Source organism: Spea bombifrons, chromosome 3, assembly GCF_027358695.1.
Source record: "Spea bombifrons isolate aSpeBom1 chromosome 3, aSpeBom1.2.pri, whole genome shotgun sequence".
NCBI classification, from domain to species: Eukaryota; Metazoa; Chordata; class Amphibia; order Anura; family Pelobatidae; genus Spea; species Spea bombifrons.
The window spans coordinates 88414431-88432516 of NC_071089.1; the positions used below are offsets into that span (position 1 = coordinate 88414431).

Here is an 18086-nt window from a genome sequence, read left to right on the forward strand (position 1 = left end):
ACATTTTAATCAAATTAATAAATCACTGACATGTCTCTGAAATTACAGCATATGTAAAAACTCCTCATAATAGGGGAAAAAAACAACATTTCGGAAAACAGCTAAAGCTTGCCTGTGAACCCTTGATATACTGTCAAAGACATACACAGGAATGAATTAACTCATACAGAGAAACAAAATGATGGGCTAAAGTTGTATATATTGAAGAATAAATGTATACGATTTTAATTTGAACATTTACATCTGCATCATCTTAAAATCTTGATTCAGGTTTTCTGAAATAAAAATGTGGCCACCGCCTTAAGAAAATACTGTTAGTAACGATCAGTGACCAGGGCAAAGGTTATCTTTATGTTTACAGAAAAGGCTGACAGCAGAAATTCATGAAACATTTCCCTGAGTCTGTCATCGGTGCGTAGTGTTGCTTGAAGTTCTTTAGATATTTTGCATAGAGCTTCTACTTGGGGGTGGTAAGTGACCACCAGCGGCACACAGGTTCCAGAACGATGTTCTTTGTACTTTAGTAATTTTTTTCTGGGAATGTTGGTGGCTTTCTGTATCTGGTTGTCAATAATCCTGGCATTGTAGCCCTGGTTCATAAAGTCTCCCCTTAGTTTCTGGAGCTGTTTGTCACGATCTGTTGTATCAGAACAGACGCGGTTGTATCTTATGGCCTGGCTGTATATGATAAAGTTTTTTGTATGTTTAGGGTGGAAGCTGTTGATTTTAAGGTAAGTCTGTCTGTTGATTTGCGATACAGGGATGTGTGGATGGAATTGATGGTGGTGTCCAGGAAGTTTATTTCTGTGGGTGAGTGGCTGATTGTGAGGTTGATGTTGGGGTGGAATGCGTTGTAGTTCTCGTGGAAGGTGAGAAGTTCCTCTTTGCTGCCGGTCCTGATGATTAGAATATCATCTATATAGCGAAGGTACACCAGGGGTTTTGTTTGGCAGATGGATATGAAATCTTTTTCTAATTTTGCCATAAAAGGTTGGCGTATTGTGGCGCCATTCGAGTAACCCACCCTTGAAAGTAATTGCCCGCTGTACAACACAGCCTTTAGACAAAGCTGTTTCTTCCTTAATCGGACTAGTCAGCATGAGGTTGTGATACTGGCTTAATTCTTGAGGCTTGGGGAAGCACGAGAAATACCATTACAAAAGTTATGGTAGGTAAAGGTGATGGAAAACCCTTCCACTTAGAATTAAGGGGGTAGTAGAAGTATTAAACACTTATCTACAGACACCAGACAAGCCAGAAGGTTTGTTTTCTCCCTCAGAAATCTCATGGTGCTGCCACAACCACAAGGGATTCTGGGTAGGCACATGCACATAAGGTCAACAATGATATATATATTTGCTGTTTCCTACTGCACTGTACTGTACTCTGCTTCTTGCCAGCACACTCTTATAGTAAGAAGGAACATGGCAAAGAACAGAGGAAAAGGTAGTGCTTACCATTACCCTTGGTCGATTCATTACAAAACTGTAACTGCCTTCTGAGAACTATACTGAAAGTACAGTGGTCAGCAGCAGCAGTCATCACGGCAACATGTAACAATTTTTTACTGATGACATACCAGGTTATCATACTACTATAATATTACACTAGTTCCCCAGCATTGTCTCTGTCTTGTAGATGAGAATGTGGGGAAGGTTCATCAAAAGCCTTAACATAGATTGCTCTGTGGAGCCCCATCACTGAAAAGGTGGCAACCGTAGTATTCTTGTTATTGGACACTAGTTTTTAGAGTTTTGTTTTTTTTTGAACAGTTGTAACTGGGTTAAGATAAGGAGTTTCTATAACCGTGTATAAATTGTAAGCTACACTGTACAGCCACCTCTTTTCTTAATGTATTCATCCTTATTGTATTACTGTGCATCCTCTTATATATACTGTAAACTGTGAAATTCTAAGTAAATATTTTATTAAAAGAAATACATGCATACATCACATTTATTACTTACATTGTTTGAGGTACTAAAACCAGAGTTTGTTTGCTCTGTAAAAGCAAAAATGTTAAATATTGTTTGTGCTAAATCATAAATGTTAACTTTTTGATAAATTAAATATATGGAATTACACATAGGGTTTCTTTTTATATTAAATTATTATGTTTTAGGACTGCCTGTAGAACTTGGCTGTGCTATAAACTTCAAAGCACAGTTATTTAGATTTTTTGGGGGAAACAAAGTTATTCTATAAATTCTAGCTAGTTTTGTCTATATTTGATTGAAAACTGAAGATACCCAATAGAAAATATATAGATAACAAAGTATCATTTTTGTCCAGTTTAATTTCTTTCAAACATGAGTCTCCAAGGAATTATCTAAATTTTACTTGTACTGAAGTCTTCATATTAAAAAAAATAAAAACGATTTTCCTATCATTATTATTTTTTCATCTCAATTATATTCCATCTATCTGACAAATTGGTTTTCTAGATATCTGATAAAAGTGAAGGTACGGTAGCATCATACTGAAGAGACTTTTATAACATACAATTACTTATATGGATTTATACTTTGACAATATCATTTCCATTACCCTTGGTTGATTCATAGCAAAACTCCTTAGCTGCCTTCATATATGTCACTTCAGGTTGAGTGCTGAGAGTACAATAGATTAATGCGACAAAATATGATTCTGGTTGTTACAGTGTGCTTGCCACCAGTTTGTATTAACCAGAACTGGTCTTGAATCTCATACCTTTTAAAATATTAGAAACCTGTCAATCATTACTTAATACTTTTCTTTTTTTCTTCACTGACTGTATATCTCTAAATGGAATTGCAGCCCATGCAGCATAGTCTTCTTCTTTACAAAAGCAAGCTTTAAGAAGAAGAATTTCTTTAGAACGCCGTGTTATTATCTATTAGGAGAAATCACAGGCTGTGCTATGATATCAAGCAGTAGAACATATTGCTATATTACTGAATGTAATAATAATAATAATAATAGTCATCCCACTTTATCACTTTCATTATCTTATTTCAACTAGTTCACAGTAATTTTAGTGTCATTCACTTGTTTCAATTCAGATCATCTAATTTGTTAAACCCCTTACAATTGCCTCTGATTGTTTCCCCACATCCTGAAATCAGCATTGAGTAAATTGCAAGAGTACAGGCAGGGCTCCGTTGGGCACAAATGCACTTTATGAACATGTTTGAAAAAAAAAGAACAAATAGGTGAAAATGACTTGAACATATGATACATATGATATATATATATATATATATGTATATCTCATATGTTCAAGTCATTTTCACCTATTTGTTCTATTCTTTTTTTAACATGTTCATAAAGTACATTTGTTCATGGACTTTATGAACAAATGCACTTTATATATATATCTTTAGATACGGCCTGAAGCAACATGGAAAAATTGTTGAGTTAGAAAAATTTCAATTATACTTGTATTGACAACTAAATTTTAACGAGGACTCCAACCTAGCAAAGCATGACAACCTATACCATAAAATATGTTTAGCACCATTTACCCCTCAAGTCTTCTTACAACATAAAGTGGTCAACATTTTTTCAAAAAACATCTCGTCCTATTAATTTTTTCTTTTTCTTTTTACATATAAAGGAAATGTCCATGGTCACTTAAAGGACTGGATCCTTAGCTCACCATTCAGGAGCCAATAAAAGGACATCTAAATCAATTGCTCGTAAAGTTGAATTAAAAAAACTGATACATTATTATGATAGTATCAAAATCTAGAGTTCCATGTCTAATGGTATAAACTTTAATAATAAATAAGAGTCGTAAAACACCTTATCATATAAAAGATGATTGAAGGTCTTGAGTTATTACAGTCTGTTGGCACCTGAACACTAGAGATCATCCATATAGCAATAAAGTAACTTCTAACGTTTGACTCGTTTTGCTGGAATTTTATTCACAGATAGCAATAACATTATGTAAGTATTTATTTTCCCTTATCAGTTCCCTTATCAATTGTTATACTCCTTTGCAGAAAACTATTTTTTTTTATAAAATATAAAGGAGTTTCTATATGTTCATGTCTAGACTCCACTACCCCCTACCATTACAGTATTTACAACATCTAGCAACAATGTTCTAAGATGCTCATTGTTTTTGTGGTACAATGTTATGAGGTATATTCACTCATTTTAAGTATAAAATATTCCCCCATTTTTATTATAAATAGCTAGTGCAAATGGAAAAAGAACCCAAATAATCTTTTAAGTGTTTGTCCTGATATTATAACCACCTCATGTGCCTATGTTACAAGGTAAATCACATATTACACATATATATATATATGAAATATATATATTTTAAATTTGGTACCCCAAGACTGTAGCTTTAATAGGCATTGTTTCCAAAATAACCCCCAAAATACGTTTCACTTTCAAATAAGACATTCCCTATGCAGTGAAAATAAAACTGCATATTTTTGCAATATATGTTAGGATTATGTTCAAATATTTCAGTTAACAGCACATGAAGCTAACAGGTGCACAAAAATTAGTATTTGGATGCTTCTGGTCTTTCTCACCCAAATTAAATGGCTGTCTTGTGCCTCTTTGAGAATAAACCACAAAAAATGTCCTGCTTTGTACAAACTTTTTTCATTCTACCAGCAGCTCAACAAATCTTCAATAGTACATGTTGTTGTCCATCACTATTCACAGATATAATCGAACAATTGAATTTCCCCTAAATGATTGCATAATTAAGTACTTAGTGAGTACTTTGAGTCCCTTGAAATTAATAAGAGCGCTGTGCATGTATGCCAGGGCATGCTTAGACTCCCTGGAAATCTCAGAAACTGGAGTTGGCTAGCATTAAATACCTGACACTCAGCTATTATATGCATTATAGCGCATTAATGGTTGGAGAGTACCTTTAAAAGGAAAAGAAATGAATAATGTGCCTTCTTCTATAACAGTGTTTCACTAATGTGTACAGTTCAGGAACTGCATATGAATAAAGAGGTGTTCTCTAACATATATAGTGTAATAGCAGAAAACAGGACTATACTGAAGAATAATTAACAGCTGGAAACTTTCAACTATTTGGTTGTGGCTCAATACCCTACAACAGTTAAACTTCATATGAAGCAGCATACCGCATATTTTTTATTGATGGGCTATGCTTCTTGTTAAGGAAATGGCTTCAGTTCACAGCCAACATCAATGTAGTTCTATTTGAGCCTTATTAAGTTCTCAAACAATGTATGTGTTTCTTTCATTAGAGAATACAGGGAAAGATTACAGTTGTTGCAACTATATTTGAACTATCATATTCTACACAGAACAGTTTCTAGTACCACATTAGTTCATCCAAGCCCTGGATCCTGCATAGCAGGTCCATGAACAATGTTAGAATATCCAATTTAGGACATTATGATTTTAATGGCATCTATTCGGATGGCTCATGGCAATTTAATGAACATATACATTAGTTATTAGCTCTGTAGAGGCATATGGCCCCTCCTATAACACCCCACAGCCACTTGGCTTGGGCTTCTCTTTTTTAGTAGCACTCTGTTACTGTTTTGGCTTAGACTTTGGATTCCTATACTTGAACAGATTTTTTTTTTTTAAGGATTTTGGATTATGTTCGCAAATAACCAGATTTAAAACACTTCCAGTTTTGCTCTAATTCAACATTTACAGTTATGTAGAACTTATACATTATTTTAAGCATGTGAAGTTCTTTAAGGTTTTCAAATGTGCAACCATTATACAGCCATACGTCACTGACATTTTTACTTATTCTGAGTAATTCTGCTGTGAAGTATATTTGAATGTATTAAATTCTGCTACAAAAAAAAATCCAAGTCGTAGCAGCATTGGATATAGTGCTGTAATCTAATGGCAAAGAAGAATTGCTACAATGAAGGACATCATAATGAGGGTGAATGATTTCCTATACTGAGTTAATGATATTTTAGTTGGCTGGTTCATAACCTTCAGTGGACAAGCCATATAAAATCATAATGAAAACATGTTTGGCTGTATATCATAGAATGAAAGATAAATAGATAAAGTACTATTACACAGGTAATAAAATGAATCAAAGCAGTACAAAAAGGATACAGACTCTGCCAAAAAGTGAACTTCAGCATATAGCATTCCTTTTATGCTGTTTTGAAATGCTAGATGAGAAACAGGATGATTATGTGCAAAATAAGAAGTGATTTCCATAAAATCTAACAAGCAAACGAAATCATCCATCTTGTACCAACTAACTCACTGATGATTTTTCTGAGAAATGACACATTTATACATATATCCATATTATATTAAACAAAGTCATGTCATTTTATTTTGCATATATATAATTTTGCAAGGACGATTATGACAAGGTTATTCCGAGGAACACAATTGTATGTTTAAAAAAAAAAGTAGCTCATGTTGGGATTTATTTAAAAAAAACTGAACTTATATAAGCGTACCAACCACACAAAACTTTCTCTGAAAAACTGAGAACATGTTTAAAGGTTTCCCCATCATGAAAGATTGGGTCTCATTAACCAATATAAACTTATTAGTTTACAATTGAGTATTTTCTTGTGCCCCTTCAGTACCCCAAACTGTACTTTTTTGCCATTTTTACTATATATATTGATTTAAACAAGATTTCCATTTTCTGTGTTTGATGTACCCACACAAATGATACATCCTTTTTAAAGAAAAAAAGAGGTTTCACTTAAAACCACAGAAAAATGTGAAAAAAAAAATAATTGTGATAAAATAATGTTTTGCATGATTTCTTGAATTTCTTCTATACAGTAGGTGCCACTGATGAATAATGACTCAATTTATGTTCGGGAACATTACAGACACATAAACATACTTTTTTATGTTCTAAAGAGCCACATCCATCCATTACATAGTAACCTGTAGAGTAGTATTTTTAATATTTCTGTCTTTAAAGGTTTGAGGGTAGGCTATTATTATTATTACCGTATTTGCTCGATTATAAGACGAGGTTTTTTTCAGAGCAAATGCTCTGAAAAATAACCCTCGTCTTATAATCGAGGTCGTCTTCTAATCAGACCTCAAAATGTCTGCTGGGGCCATGCTACTTACCAGGCTTTGGTCGCGAGCAGCAGGAGAACAAGAAGCTAGCAGCGTGTCACATAACTCTGCCTCCCCCCTCCTTCCTCTGGGGGCGGGGCCAGAGAAGTTGCATGCACAGCCGGGACCCTGCAGAAGTCTTCGAGTGGGAGATCTGCAGTTCAGGTAAGGGGGTGGGGGAGGGTTTTTGTGATTAATGTGTGAAGTATGTGTGATTAATGGAATGAATGAGTATTTAAATGTTTGTGAATGAGTGTGTGTTAGTATGGATGTGTAAGGGTGGTGGTGGTGGTAGCATGGCATAGGGAGGCTGTACTCACACCCCTATCATCCTCAGGTTCCAGCATGTACTGGCTGCCTTGGCTTGATAGGAGTGTGATTGCTGTTAGCAGATATATATATATATATATATATATATATATATACCTCCAGAAATGCCTTTTAACCCCCTATATGCCACTCTGCCCCATGATATGCCTTTTAACCCCCTATATGCCACTCTGGCATATAGGGGATTAAAAGGCATATCATGGGGCAGAGTGGCATATAGGAGGGTATAAGACATTTCTGGAGGCAGAGTGGCATATAGAGGGTTAAAAGGCACATCATGGGGCAGAGTGGCAAATAGGGGGTATAAGGCATTTCTGGGGGCAGAGTGGCAACCCTGGGGGCAGATGTGCATAACTGGGGGGGCAGGTTGGCAAATAAAAGGAAATTAAAAAAAATATATTTTTCTCAATCATAGCTTTTATTAAATATGAAAATATTGTTTACATGAATTAATATTTACTAGTAAAACTTTTTTTTCCTATAGGGTAGTCTTATATTCAGGCTTTTTGTTTTTTTCCTAAATTAATATTTAGATTTTGGGGGGTCGTCTTATAATCAGGGTCGTCTTATAATCGAGCAAATACGGTATTATTTTTACGTATTGTTTTGCACTGCTATCAGTACAATATGAATATCTCATATATGAATATCTCAAACACTTTAGTGTTTTATTTTACATTTTTTTCATAATAAATATAACACTTTTTTGCCTTTGTGGGAAAAGAGAGAAACATCATTTCTCACTCTCTTTCCTCCCTATTTTCTTGTAAAATTTAGCTAACTATGTGAGTGGGATATACTTTTATCTTGTATATTACATTGACATTTGTAATGTTACACTATATTTGTGGGGGGATTTGTTATAACCTCACAGATGCACTTTCAGGATCCACTTTATGTGAGAGAAGAAGGATCATCTTTATATGCTCATTTTATAATGGATTTGATTATATAAAAGAATACTTGGACTAAATCTATTATACTGGGATTAATTCTAACATACTAACTGTATTGGATTGACCTGATTTTCCATCTATGACACTGGGTTTAGTTCTAGCATACTAATATATAGGATTGATCTGGGTTTCCGATAATGTCTTAGATAACTGATTGTATGCATATATGCATTCATTTTATATGTCACATTGGCATTAGCACATGACACTTTATGTATTGTAACTGGATAGAATTTTCCCTCAAGTATTATTGCTATACACCACCTTACAATAATGCACATACACTTACTGACCAATCCACTGTGTCTATATTCATAGTTACATAGTTACATAGGCTGAAAAAAGACATGCGTCCATCAAGTTCAGCCTTTCCTATATCTGGTAATTTGTTGCTGTCGATCCAAAAGAAGGCAAAAACTCAGTTTGGCTCCAATTTTGCACAAACTAAGGAAAAAATTATTTCTTTACCCCAAAATGGCAGTCGAATTTCTCCTTGGATCAATAAGCTGTTTTCCCATAATTAAAGATTATATCCCCGAATATTATGTTTTTCCAAGTATTCATCCAGTTGCTGTTTAAATGTCTGTACAGACTCTGATAAAACTACCTCTGCAGGCAGAGAATTTCACATCCTTCTTGTCCTGACTATAACAAACCCTTTCCTCTGCCTTAGACTAAATCTCCTTTCTTCCAGTCTAAACGCGTGACCCCGTGTCCTATGCATAGTCCTGTTTATGAATAGATTTCCACACAATGGTTTGTATTCCTTAAACAAATCTCATTATTGTTGTAAATAAATATCCATTAACTTATATGAGGTTTCATTCATGTGTTGTATATGAAATTTGAATATAGTCCTTGGTTCACTAATATATAACTGCTCTGTATCATAGTGTTGTATCAGATGTACAAATTGAGCTGTGACACATTTGTGAAGGTACTGCCATATGCCTGACCTAGGGCATACCATGCCGGATCATCAGCCCAAGATGCATAGATTATGTTTTATATAACAGCACTTGTATATTAATGTATATATTTTTTATTTTGGCTTGTATAGAGCAGTCATATTCTGTCAGATTACATGAATAGTATAGGCATAGCCTTGCTATCCACTTTTGCACAGACAGCCTTTTAATATACTATCATAAAAGGGATAGCTAGTATCAAATCATCAAGTATTGTTTTAATGTCACCATAGTCTGACACTCCAATCAGTACATATTTTTAAGTTCTCCTCTTTACACAGCTTAATGAAAAGTAAAACAGTAATCCACAAATGCTTATATGTTTGAATTGAAATAGAATCCACACAAAGAAAAACAAAGAAGTACTCATTACAGATACAAAGCACTAAAGAGATATAAAAAAAACCATACCTGTAGTGTTTTTCAATATTTTCCTTAGAGATATTTTTTACAATCTCACTGACAAAACTGATCTCGCTTGAAGTAACGGGTCCACTTTCTAGACTGCAATTGGCAGAATGAGGATTGTTGTTTGAAAAATAACCTATTAAGATTCCTATGGTAAATGTAAACATAAATGTGCAAAACATTTTGATAATTGTACAACAGTGCTGCTGGGACTTTCTTGGTTCAGACTCAGCATAGTGTGAAAAATATTCTGGCTCCTCTTGTAAACGTTGGAAGCCTCCTTTAGGTGAAATGGATGGCTGAATGGATGTAGTCATATAGACATGATTTTGCAGACTTGCTATATGTTGGTTAGCAAAATCATCTCCTTGGTATTGTTCAGTTCCGAGCTCTTCCAATTCTGTTTCCATGTCCCACTCTAGTTCTAATGCAGAAGTCTGGATATCATCACTCTCTATATAAGGTACGTCTGATCCTGCTCTTAGTCCAAGTTTATGATACACAAGTTCTTGTCCTGTAGAAGAAAACAGTAAATTATACAATTTAATTCCTTATCTTCATGGAGCACGTAATAAATAAAATAATAATAATAATAATAATAATAATAATAATAATAATAATATAGAATCAACCGTGTAGCAATATTTAGGCTTAGACATAATTTCAAAAATTGTGCTTAACCAGGCATAACACAATAGGACCTTGTGGCACCTGCAGTGGGCCTATGAGTCTCTAAACACTGATACTTTGTGTTGCCATAAACAACTTGACAGCTGAGCAACACATTTACACATGGTGGCATCTGATTCATAATGACATTCTGGGACTCCCCTATTTGGATTCAAAACATGTGTATATAGGGGTCCTGTCCAAAATATTGACTCTGCAATAAACACTTTTTAGGCAAAGTTTTCTGTTTTACTTTATTCCATTAAATCTTTATAATGTATTGTGACTTTACTCAATGCACACATGATATTAGGAAACTGAATTTACCCATGGCAACAGAATGATATCCAATTAAGTAAGATTGTCCAACAAGAAGAAGATAAGCATGGCCATTGGCCAGTACTAAAGTTCAAAGTCATAATCCCCAAATCCAAGAGAGCAAATAAAATCATTGGGAACAATAGTGATTTTGGAAACTCAAACTGGACGCTATTGCAGATGTCTGTCTATAAAGTGGAACTGGATAGTGCACCAATCCTCTAATAAAAGTCTGGGAACAGAAAGTTACATGTTCCTCCAAAATCCAAATGGTCCTCATTAAGTCATGTACTTAATGATTATAGCCTAGATCTCAGTATGCACACAAATTTAAAATGTATCAACATAAGAATTGCTGAATTAGTCTTCAAAATGTTGTATTCCAAGTAAAATGCATCTACGAACTGGAGAACCCAACAAATGTTAAACCTGATAGTAAACTTTTAAATGCAAAGAATTGTTGGAAAGAAGGCTCATAAACATGATGGACAATGTCATACTAAATTCATAGTCTAGGGGGAAAAAACTGTTCTTGAAAACCAAATCAGTACGTATGAAAATAAAGTTAAAGGTAAAGAAATAAATAAAGTTATCACATTACATGGAACTATGTATAAATCAAAAACAGAGGGATTATTTATGTTACGGATATAATATAATAAACACCAATAATCAGCCCTCTTACTGAAGTGTTAATTATTTTTCTTTTAATAGTAAAAACCGGTAATGCTTGTTGATATGAAATTTATGTTTGAATATTTTCATATTTAGAAAATAAATATTTGTCATAGAGAGTTATATATCTCCCAAATACATGAACGACATTGTTCCATTAATATATACAGTATATATATATATATATATATATATATATATATATATATATATATATATATATATATATATATATACAGTATATATATATATATATATATATATATATATATATATATATACACACACACACACACACACACACATTGCATGGTTTGTGATTCAACTCCCTGACTAAAGCTCAAATAGCAGTCATGGACTGTAGATGGCAAACCTATAAAAAGAAAATTAAATTGGAATCACAAAAAAACTTCTAAGGTGACTCAATAGTTTGCACATTATTAGTGTAATGTTTCTACACATAAATTTTAGATCATAAAACACTTTATCTATAATCTAGAGTACAGGACTAAACACATTTAATGCAGTAAAAAACACAAAAACAGTGACAGTTTAACCTTGTCAATGCTAACATATTGACTGTAGTATAAAAAACCTTGATGCTACGCCTATGCTAAATTATACACTGAATCAGAAACTACAGAGACTTATTACCACACTACACACACATGGATAGCATCCTATTTAAATAGATTTTTAAATAGATTTAAAAGGCTTCAGGGAAATAAGTTGCAAAAAAAAAAAAATTCAGTAGGGAAAGAGCATTTGTAATACTCAACAACCCCTAAGACTATTTTTGAGGACTTAAAAGGTAAATAGACAACGTGCCAAAGTTTTAGAAAAAGAGACAACATAGCAGAAAGCAGACTTGTGTATTCGTCTTGGGGCGAACATGAAAACGAACACGAAGAGTCCGTTTTTTTGTTCGTTCCGAAGAAACGTAGAAGAGAATACAGTGCCGGTAAAACGTAGGCGAAGACGAAGACACACACATGAAGAATCTTCGTGATCGTCTTCGTTTACTAATCTCCCCGGTCCCTTCCCCATCTAGCCTACCTTATCTTCACGGCATCGCGAGAGTTGACTGAAGCGGAAATCTGCAGATTCGCTGTCAGGGGTTACAGGGCAGTGCGAGTGAGCCTATTGGTCACCTGCAGGGTCTTCCTTTGGCATCAACCAATTGGTTGATGCCAGAGGAAGACTCTGCAGGTGACCAATAGGCTCACTTGCACAGCCTTTTTAACTCCTGATTTCCGCTCCCGTTAACCCCTGCGATGCTGCGTTGGATAACGAGAGCAGAAATCCGTAGGTTAAAGGACCGTGCAAGCGACCAATAGGCTCACTCGCATGGCCCCTTACTACTAGTTGCTATGCAGAAAACAGAAAAAAAAAACCTGGGACCCTGCTGCAACAGTTAAAAGTCCGTGGTACGGACATTGACCTGACACAGCGGGGACACCAGTTTTTTTTGGGAGAAAAAAGTACGGGCAAATATTCGGTCAAATATGGTAATATAGTAATGCTAATGCCATGTTATTCAGTAAAGCAGTCTATGTCCTTCCATAAACGTAAGCTCACATTAAATATTATATGCCAAATATTATATTACTTAAATTCAATAGTATTTAGCCCTGTTATTGAAGTGGACACAATTTTGTCTATACAATAAAAAGTGTTCATAAGGCAGTTCTATGTCTAAACTTCCACCTTTAAGGTTTACTTCCTATTTAGGATGGCCATAGCAGCGATATATAACAAAAACAAAAAAAATAAGTTGAATTTTACACCTAACAATTAAAATGATTTTTTCCATAATGCATGGACTAGAACACATTTCCCCCTTCGTTTTTATTGGGAGATCATCATGTCTCGCTATTCAGAGTGGATACAAGAGGATATTATCTCCTTGTGGAAGATGAAAATCAAGATGATAAAGTCATGGAAGCCTTCAAATGAAATATCATGAGTAGATACAATGCAATTTATGTGCATGTCTGATTTAATACAAGCCAAGACAAAGAAAGCACATCATCACAGGAAGACCACAAGCAAGCATCTGTGTAGTGAAGACTGAATGTAATGAGATATGGTCTGGAAACTGGAATACACTAAGCTGACTAAGAAGATGGTGCTCAATTCCAAATGTATTCAGTCAACAAAATAACACATGCAGCTGGATTAGTGAGTGTCAGACAATATCATATTGTAATCTCAAAATCCCCAATCTATCACAGGAGCTGCCAGAAACTGTTCATGGAAAGGAGATGTGACAAGAGCACATGGAAGATCAAGTCCAACAAGAAAGCAGTGTATTGCAGTGGATTTAATAATGTTAGCCTGGGCAACAACCCACTTTAAAATGAAAAAAAAAATATATATATTATAATATATATATATATATATATATATATATATATATATATATATATATATATATATATATATATATATATACACAGTATATGTATATTTTACACAGTGTATCAGCAAATTGATGAATAATACCAAAATGATTAATTGCTAACACATGATTCTTTTTTTCACACAAACCAGTCCACTGATCACCTGTTTTAATAATGCACAGATGCACAATTGCATTGAGGTGAACAGTTGTTTGATCTTAATAGTACAAGTGGGAATAAACTAACCGCTGCCAACTGTTTGCTATAAATTAGACCTTTAAAATGAAACATTTGCAAGCCCCATATATTAAATATATCTACCTAAAGAGATAAAACATTTGAAATTGTATGTTTATTTTATTCTAAAATGTGTATTGGTAAAAACTAGGATACACAGTTTAGAGGCAAATAGCCCTCATCTGGTAATATAAAGTGAGTAAAACACTTACTGGGAAAAAAAAATGCATTTGTTTATACTCTTCATCAAACCTCCATTTAGCAAATGGATCCCTTTGAGATTGCCTCTTCATAATGCAAATGTAACCCTTTTAGTGACAACTATTTTTGTAATATGTGGTTGGCAAAGAGAAGACCTGGAGCCCACCACATATATCAAGCATGGCAGCCATCTCACCTTCCCTCACAGGATGTTTTGTGCAAGAGGATGTCTAATACTTCTGTTATAGAGGAAAGTAGTGGGTTTAGTGTTTAATGTTGTCCAGAGGTTAATAAGGTGGAGTCCGGAATGCAGGAGATCATCGATCTAGGAAGCACAATACGGCGAGGTCAAAACAGGATAGCCAGGGTCAGGTAGACAGAGATCAGCAAAGTCCAGTATGAATATTCAGGGTCAGGTACACTGAGATCAATAGGGAAGACAACCTGCAAGCAGAGACTAGCTCAAAACGGCACAATACCTGAGCGCTGAGCAATAGTCAGTGCCTGATTTTAAACTTGCCACTCGTGGAAGCCCCGCCTCTGTGCGTGACGTCATCCAAGCGCGTTCCCTGCCGTCTCCATTCGGGGACGAATATAGTTGAGTGAGGGCGCGAAGCAACCATGTGGGAGGCAGCAGAGGAAGGAACAGTTGAAGTGGCACTGGACCCCGCACCAGCGGTTAGCGGATACTCAGGTGAGTGGCTCAATTGGAGTCTCAGGCAAGGATCCTGACAAATGTGCTGGTTTTTGTCTTAAAAAATATGCAGATTGGTCATAGATCGAAAAATTTTAAGAGAAAAATTAATATGATAAAATTTTACTTTTATGAGATTAAAATAAAAACCTCAATAGGATGGTAATAGATCCCCATCCATCAAGTTAATCTTTATGTTATTTGTGTTTAGATAGATGGAGTATTCCTGATGCTTTCAAGACTGTGAGATCAGCATTTTTGTGGATAGAGCAGGATCTTTAATATTATTGGTCACAGAATAATCAGAAGCTTTTCTAAAAGAAACAAAAAATGATAAAATGATTTTCTTATGGGCACAATTAAAGCTTTATTATATAATATAAACCAATGTATGGAGGGGGACTGAGAAGGAGCTACCTTTGGACTCATGAAGAGTCATTCTGCAGCACACAGGAGAGGAAAAACACAATTTTCAGGAGGAAGCCTCTGAGAAACCATGGCTGGAAGAATTGTCCTTCCCTCTGCGCACTAAGAGGTCACTGCGACTACATTAAAGCAAAAAACAGCTATTTGATTTAAAGATGTCATTTACAAAGAAAAAGATCTCTACTCTTCATAGAAGTCACAGATCTCTTGCTGGAATCCTGACGCTTTGCAAATCTTTTTGCCGGGTAGCCGACACTCTGCAGTTCACTTTGCCAGGAAGTGAACCAATATGGCCGCTTGCTTACATGGTAACTGAAATGAGGGGGAGGGAGTGGCATTGTTTTGAATGCTGCTAAAACAGTTTGTTTCCTATGATGTCATAGGGATAGTGTAAGGTGGATGATAAACAGGACTGTGCATGCGTGGCCGGAGAAGTGGATGCACGGCAAGAAAATGCTCTATCATCACCAGTGTCATTAGGCAAATGTGCAGCTCAAGGTATACCGCATCTCAGCCATGTGTGTGTGTTATTTATACAACAAAATAATGCTCTCCCAGTAGGAAGTTCTAGAAAGTTTATGTAACTACATCTAGTTATACAATGAAAATACTCTGATCGAAAAAAACTGCGTCAATGGGCATTCCCAATATATGAGTTGGTTTTGGAGCAGTACTCATCATTCATATTTTATTTAATGCAAGCAGAACTGTTCAAATGGGATTGCAATGTAAACACTAAGGAATGTTTCTACATAAACTCTTTGTCAATCCACTTTTATACATCACTGTTTTTAAGTATACAGATATAATATATAGATGTATTTAATGTGACATTTTCATAATGCCCTCCTTATTGTATTGATTGTTATATACCTGGTAGTAGAATTATTAAACCATGTGGTTGCAATCATGAGCTTGTTTTTTTTTGTTTTTTTTTTCAAAACCATTCATCGCCTTACTGTCATCACAGATGTATTCAGTCAGGAGCTGTCAAGAGGTTATATTGCAATCATGTGAAGATGACACTACAAATATTGATATTACAATGGACTGTTTGTTTGTGGCACCTATAGTATGCCCAGATTGAGAGCTCAGATCATCTCCTGGCTATTGTACAAATGCTGCACTAAGACTGTACTTCTGTCTGGTAAGACAGTTCCCATAACATTCTTTATCTGAAACAACAAAGTGCGGGGAGGGCATGCTTGCAGAGAGACAGAGTGATTTGATAATCGCTTCTCTCCCATAGGAAACTTGAATAATAATGAAAAAGAATAGAATATGAAAAAGGTTGGTGAAACATATGAAGCATATTTTCATTAGTTGGAGCTGGTAGTCCCCAGGCTATTACTCTTAGAATGTAAACCTTGTTATTCACACTATGTGAGCATTCACTCTAAACACATGGGATAGCAGAACATATTAAAGCACAGCAAGGATTGCATATAAGACAGTTTGCTAACAACCACTCCACGCTTGACTTGTTACCCTCTGAGTGCATTAATGCTGTATGTAATCTAAATAATTGGGATCATTTTAAATCCATAATTTTCATTTGCCTGGCCTATACTTATTTGCTGATTATAGCTATATTCTCATTTGTTGATGGTAGTCATTTATTTGTCATTTCAGCCTCTGCATCAAGCTCAGTGTATTAACTCTGCTTTTTTTTTTAAAATAAACCCAACATAAATTCTCTTCAAAGTAGTTTATATATTTCAATAAATTTTCATTTTATGGGAATCAGTCAATTAATTCATCGTGATAGATTTCTTTCTAAGTATGAGAGCTGCCACTCTGAGTAAAAGAAACATAAGTAGTTCCCTGATATCCTGGGGAGAAAGATTCTACACATTTACATGTATCTTTTTTGTGTTACTTTTTTGTTAGATGCATTTTAAAATGGTTGGTAGCACAATTAAGTTGCTGTTGTCCTGGCACCACAAATATGTGAGGTATTCTGTGTATCCTGACATGAAACAAGTATTTTATTATTTCTAAAGATGCCTGTTCTTAAGATGGAATATCCAAAAATTGTAGCCTAGAGCCATTGCAGTAGAAAGTTGACCTAGAAGTGGAAGCAACTGTTGTTAACTAAACAAGCAGGGTTTCCAAGTGAAACATCAGCTTTATGTGCAATGTTTGTCTCGCTTATGTCTAAACTTCACTGACTTACTGCCCTTTTAAAGAAAATACAAAGATGATTACCAGTATGATAGTATCTATCAAAAGTAAATTGTAATCTTACTGCTTTCTGATTTTTAGTTGCCCTTTAGTTTGCAAACAACATCTTTTTCACCCTCTGTAAATACACAATTCATTTTATATACATTGACAGAGCTACAATGTTGATTTTTGACTAAATGAGCGAATAGTTTTTCATTCATCCTTTCAATGTGTTTGTGGCCGAGTATATGGGCCAATTTAAAAAAAAAAGTTTCCTTTGAAACTCTTAAATTTCAATAATCAAGAGAGGGGAAAAAAGGATCTTTCGCAGAAATAAATGTTTTAATGGAACATGTGAGCTTAAAGTAATAAAGTTATTTGTAGAATTATTTTCTTAAAACAGTTGTACCAGAATATTGATATTAAGGGCATACAAATCTACCCAAGGATGAGGCAGTGTTCACTTAATTTACATGCAAGAATGTCAGTGCAGAAGGAAAATATTTCCTTCCCATCTCTGAAGTTTGCCAAAGAGCACCTTGATACTCCACAACACTACTGGGAAAATGTCTTG

General features: G+C 34.8%; 1 protein-coding gene across 1 annotated transcript in view; it reads right to left on the reverse strand.

Moving 5' to 3' along the window:
• LOC128484065 (inactive N-acetylated-alpha-linked acidic dipeptidase-like protein 2) overlaps positions 1-18086 on the reverse strand; it is a 156641-nt gene that overhangs the window by 72261 nt on the left and 66294 nt on the right. The window contains exon 2 of the mRNA XM_053460383.1: positions 9728-10238. Coding sequence (XP_053316358.1) covers positions 9728-10238 — 511 coding nt within the window. The remainder of the gene's footprint in view (positions 1-9727; positions 10239-18086) is intronic.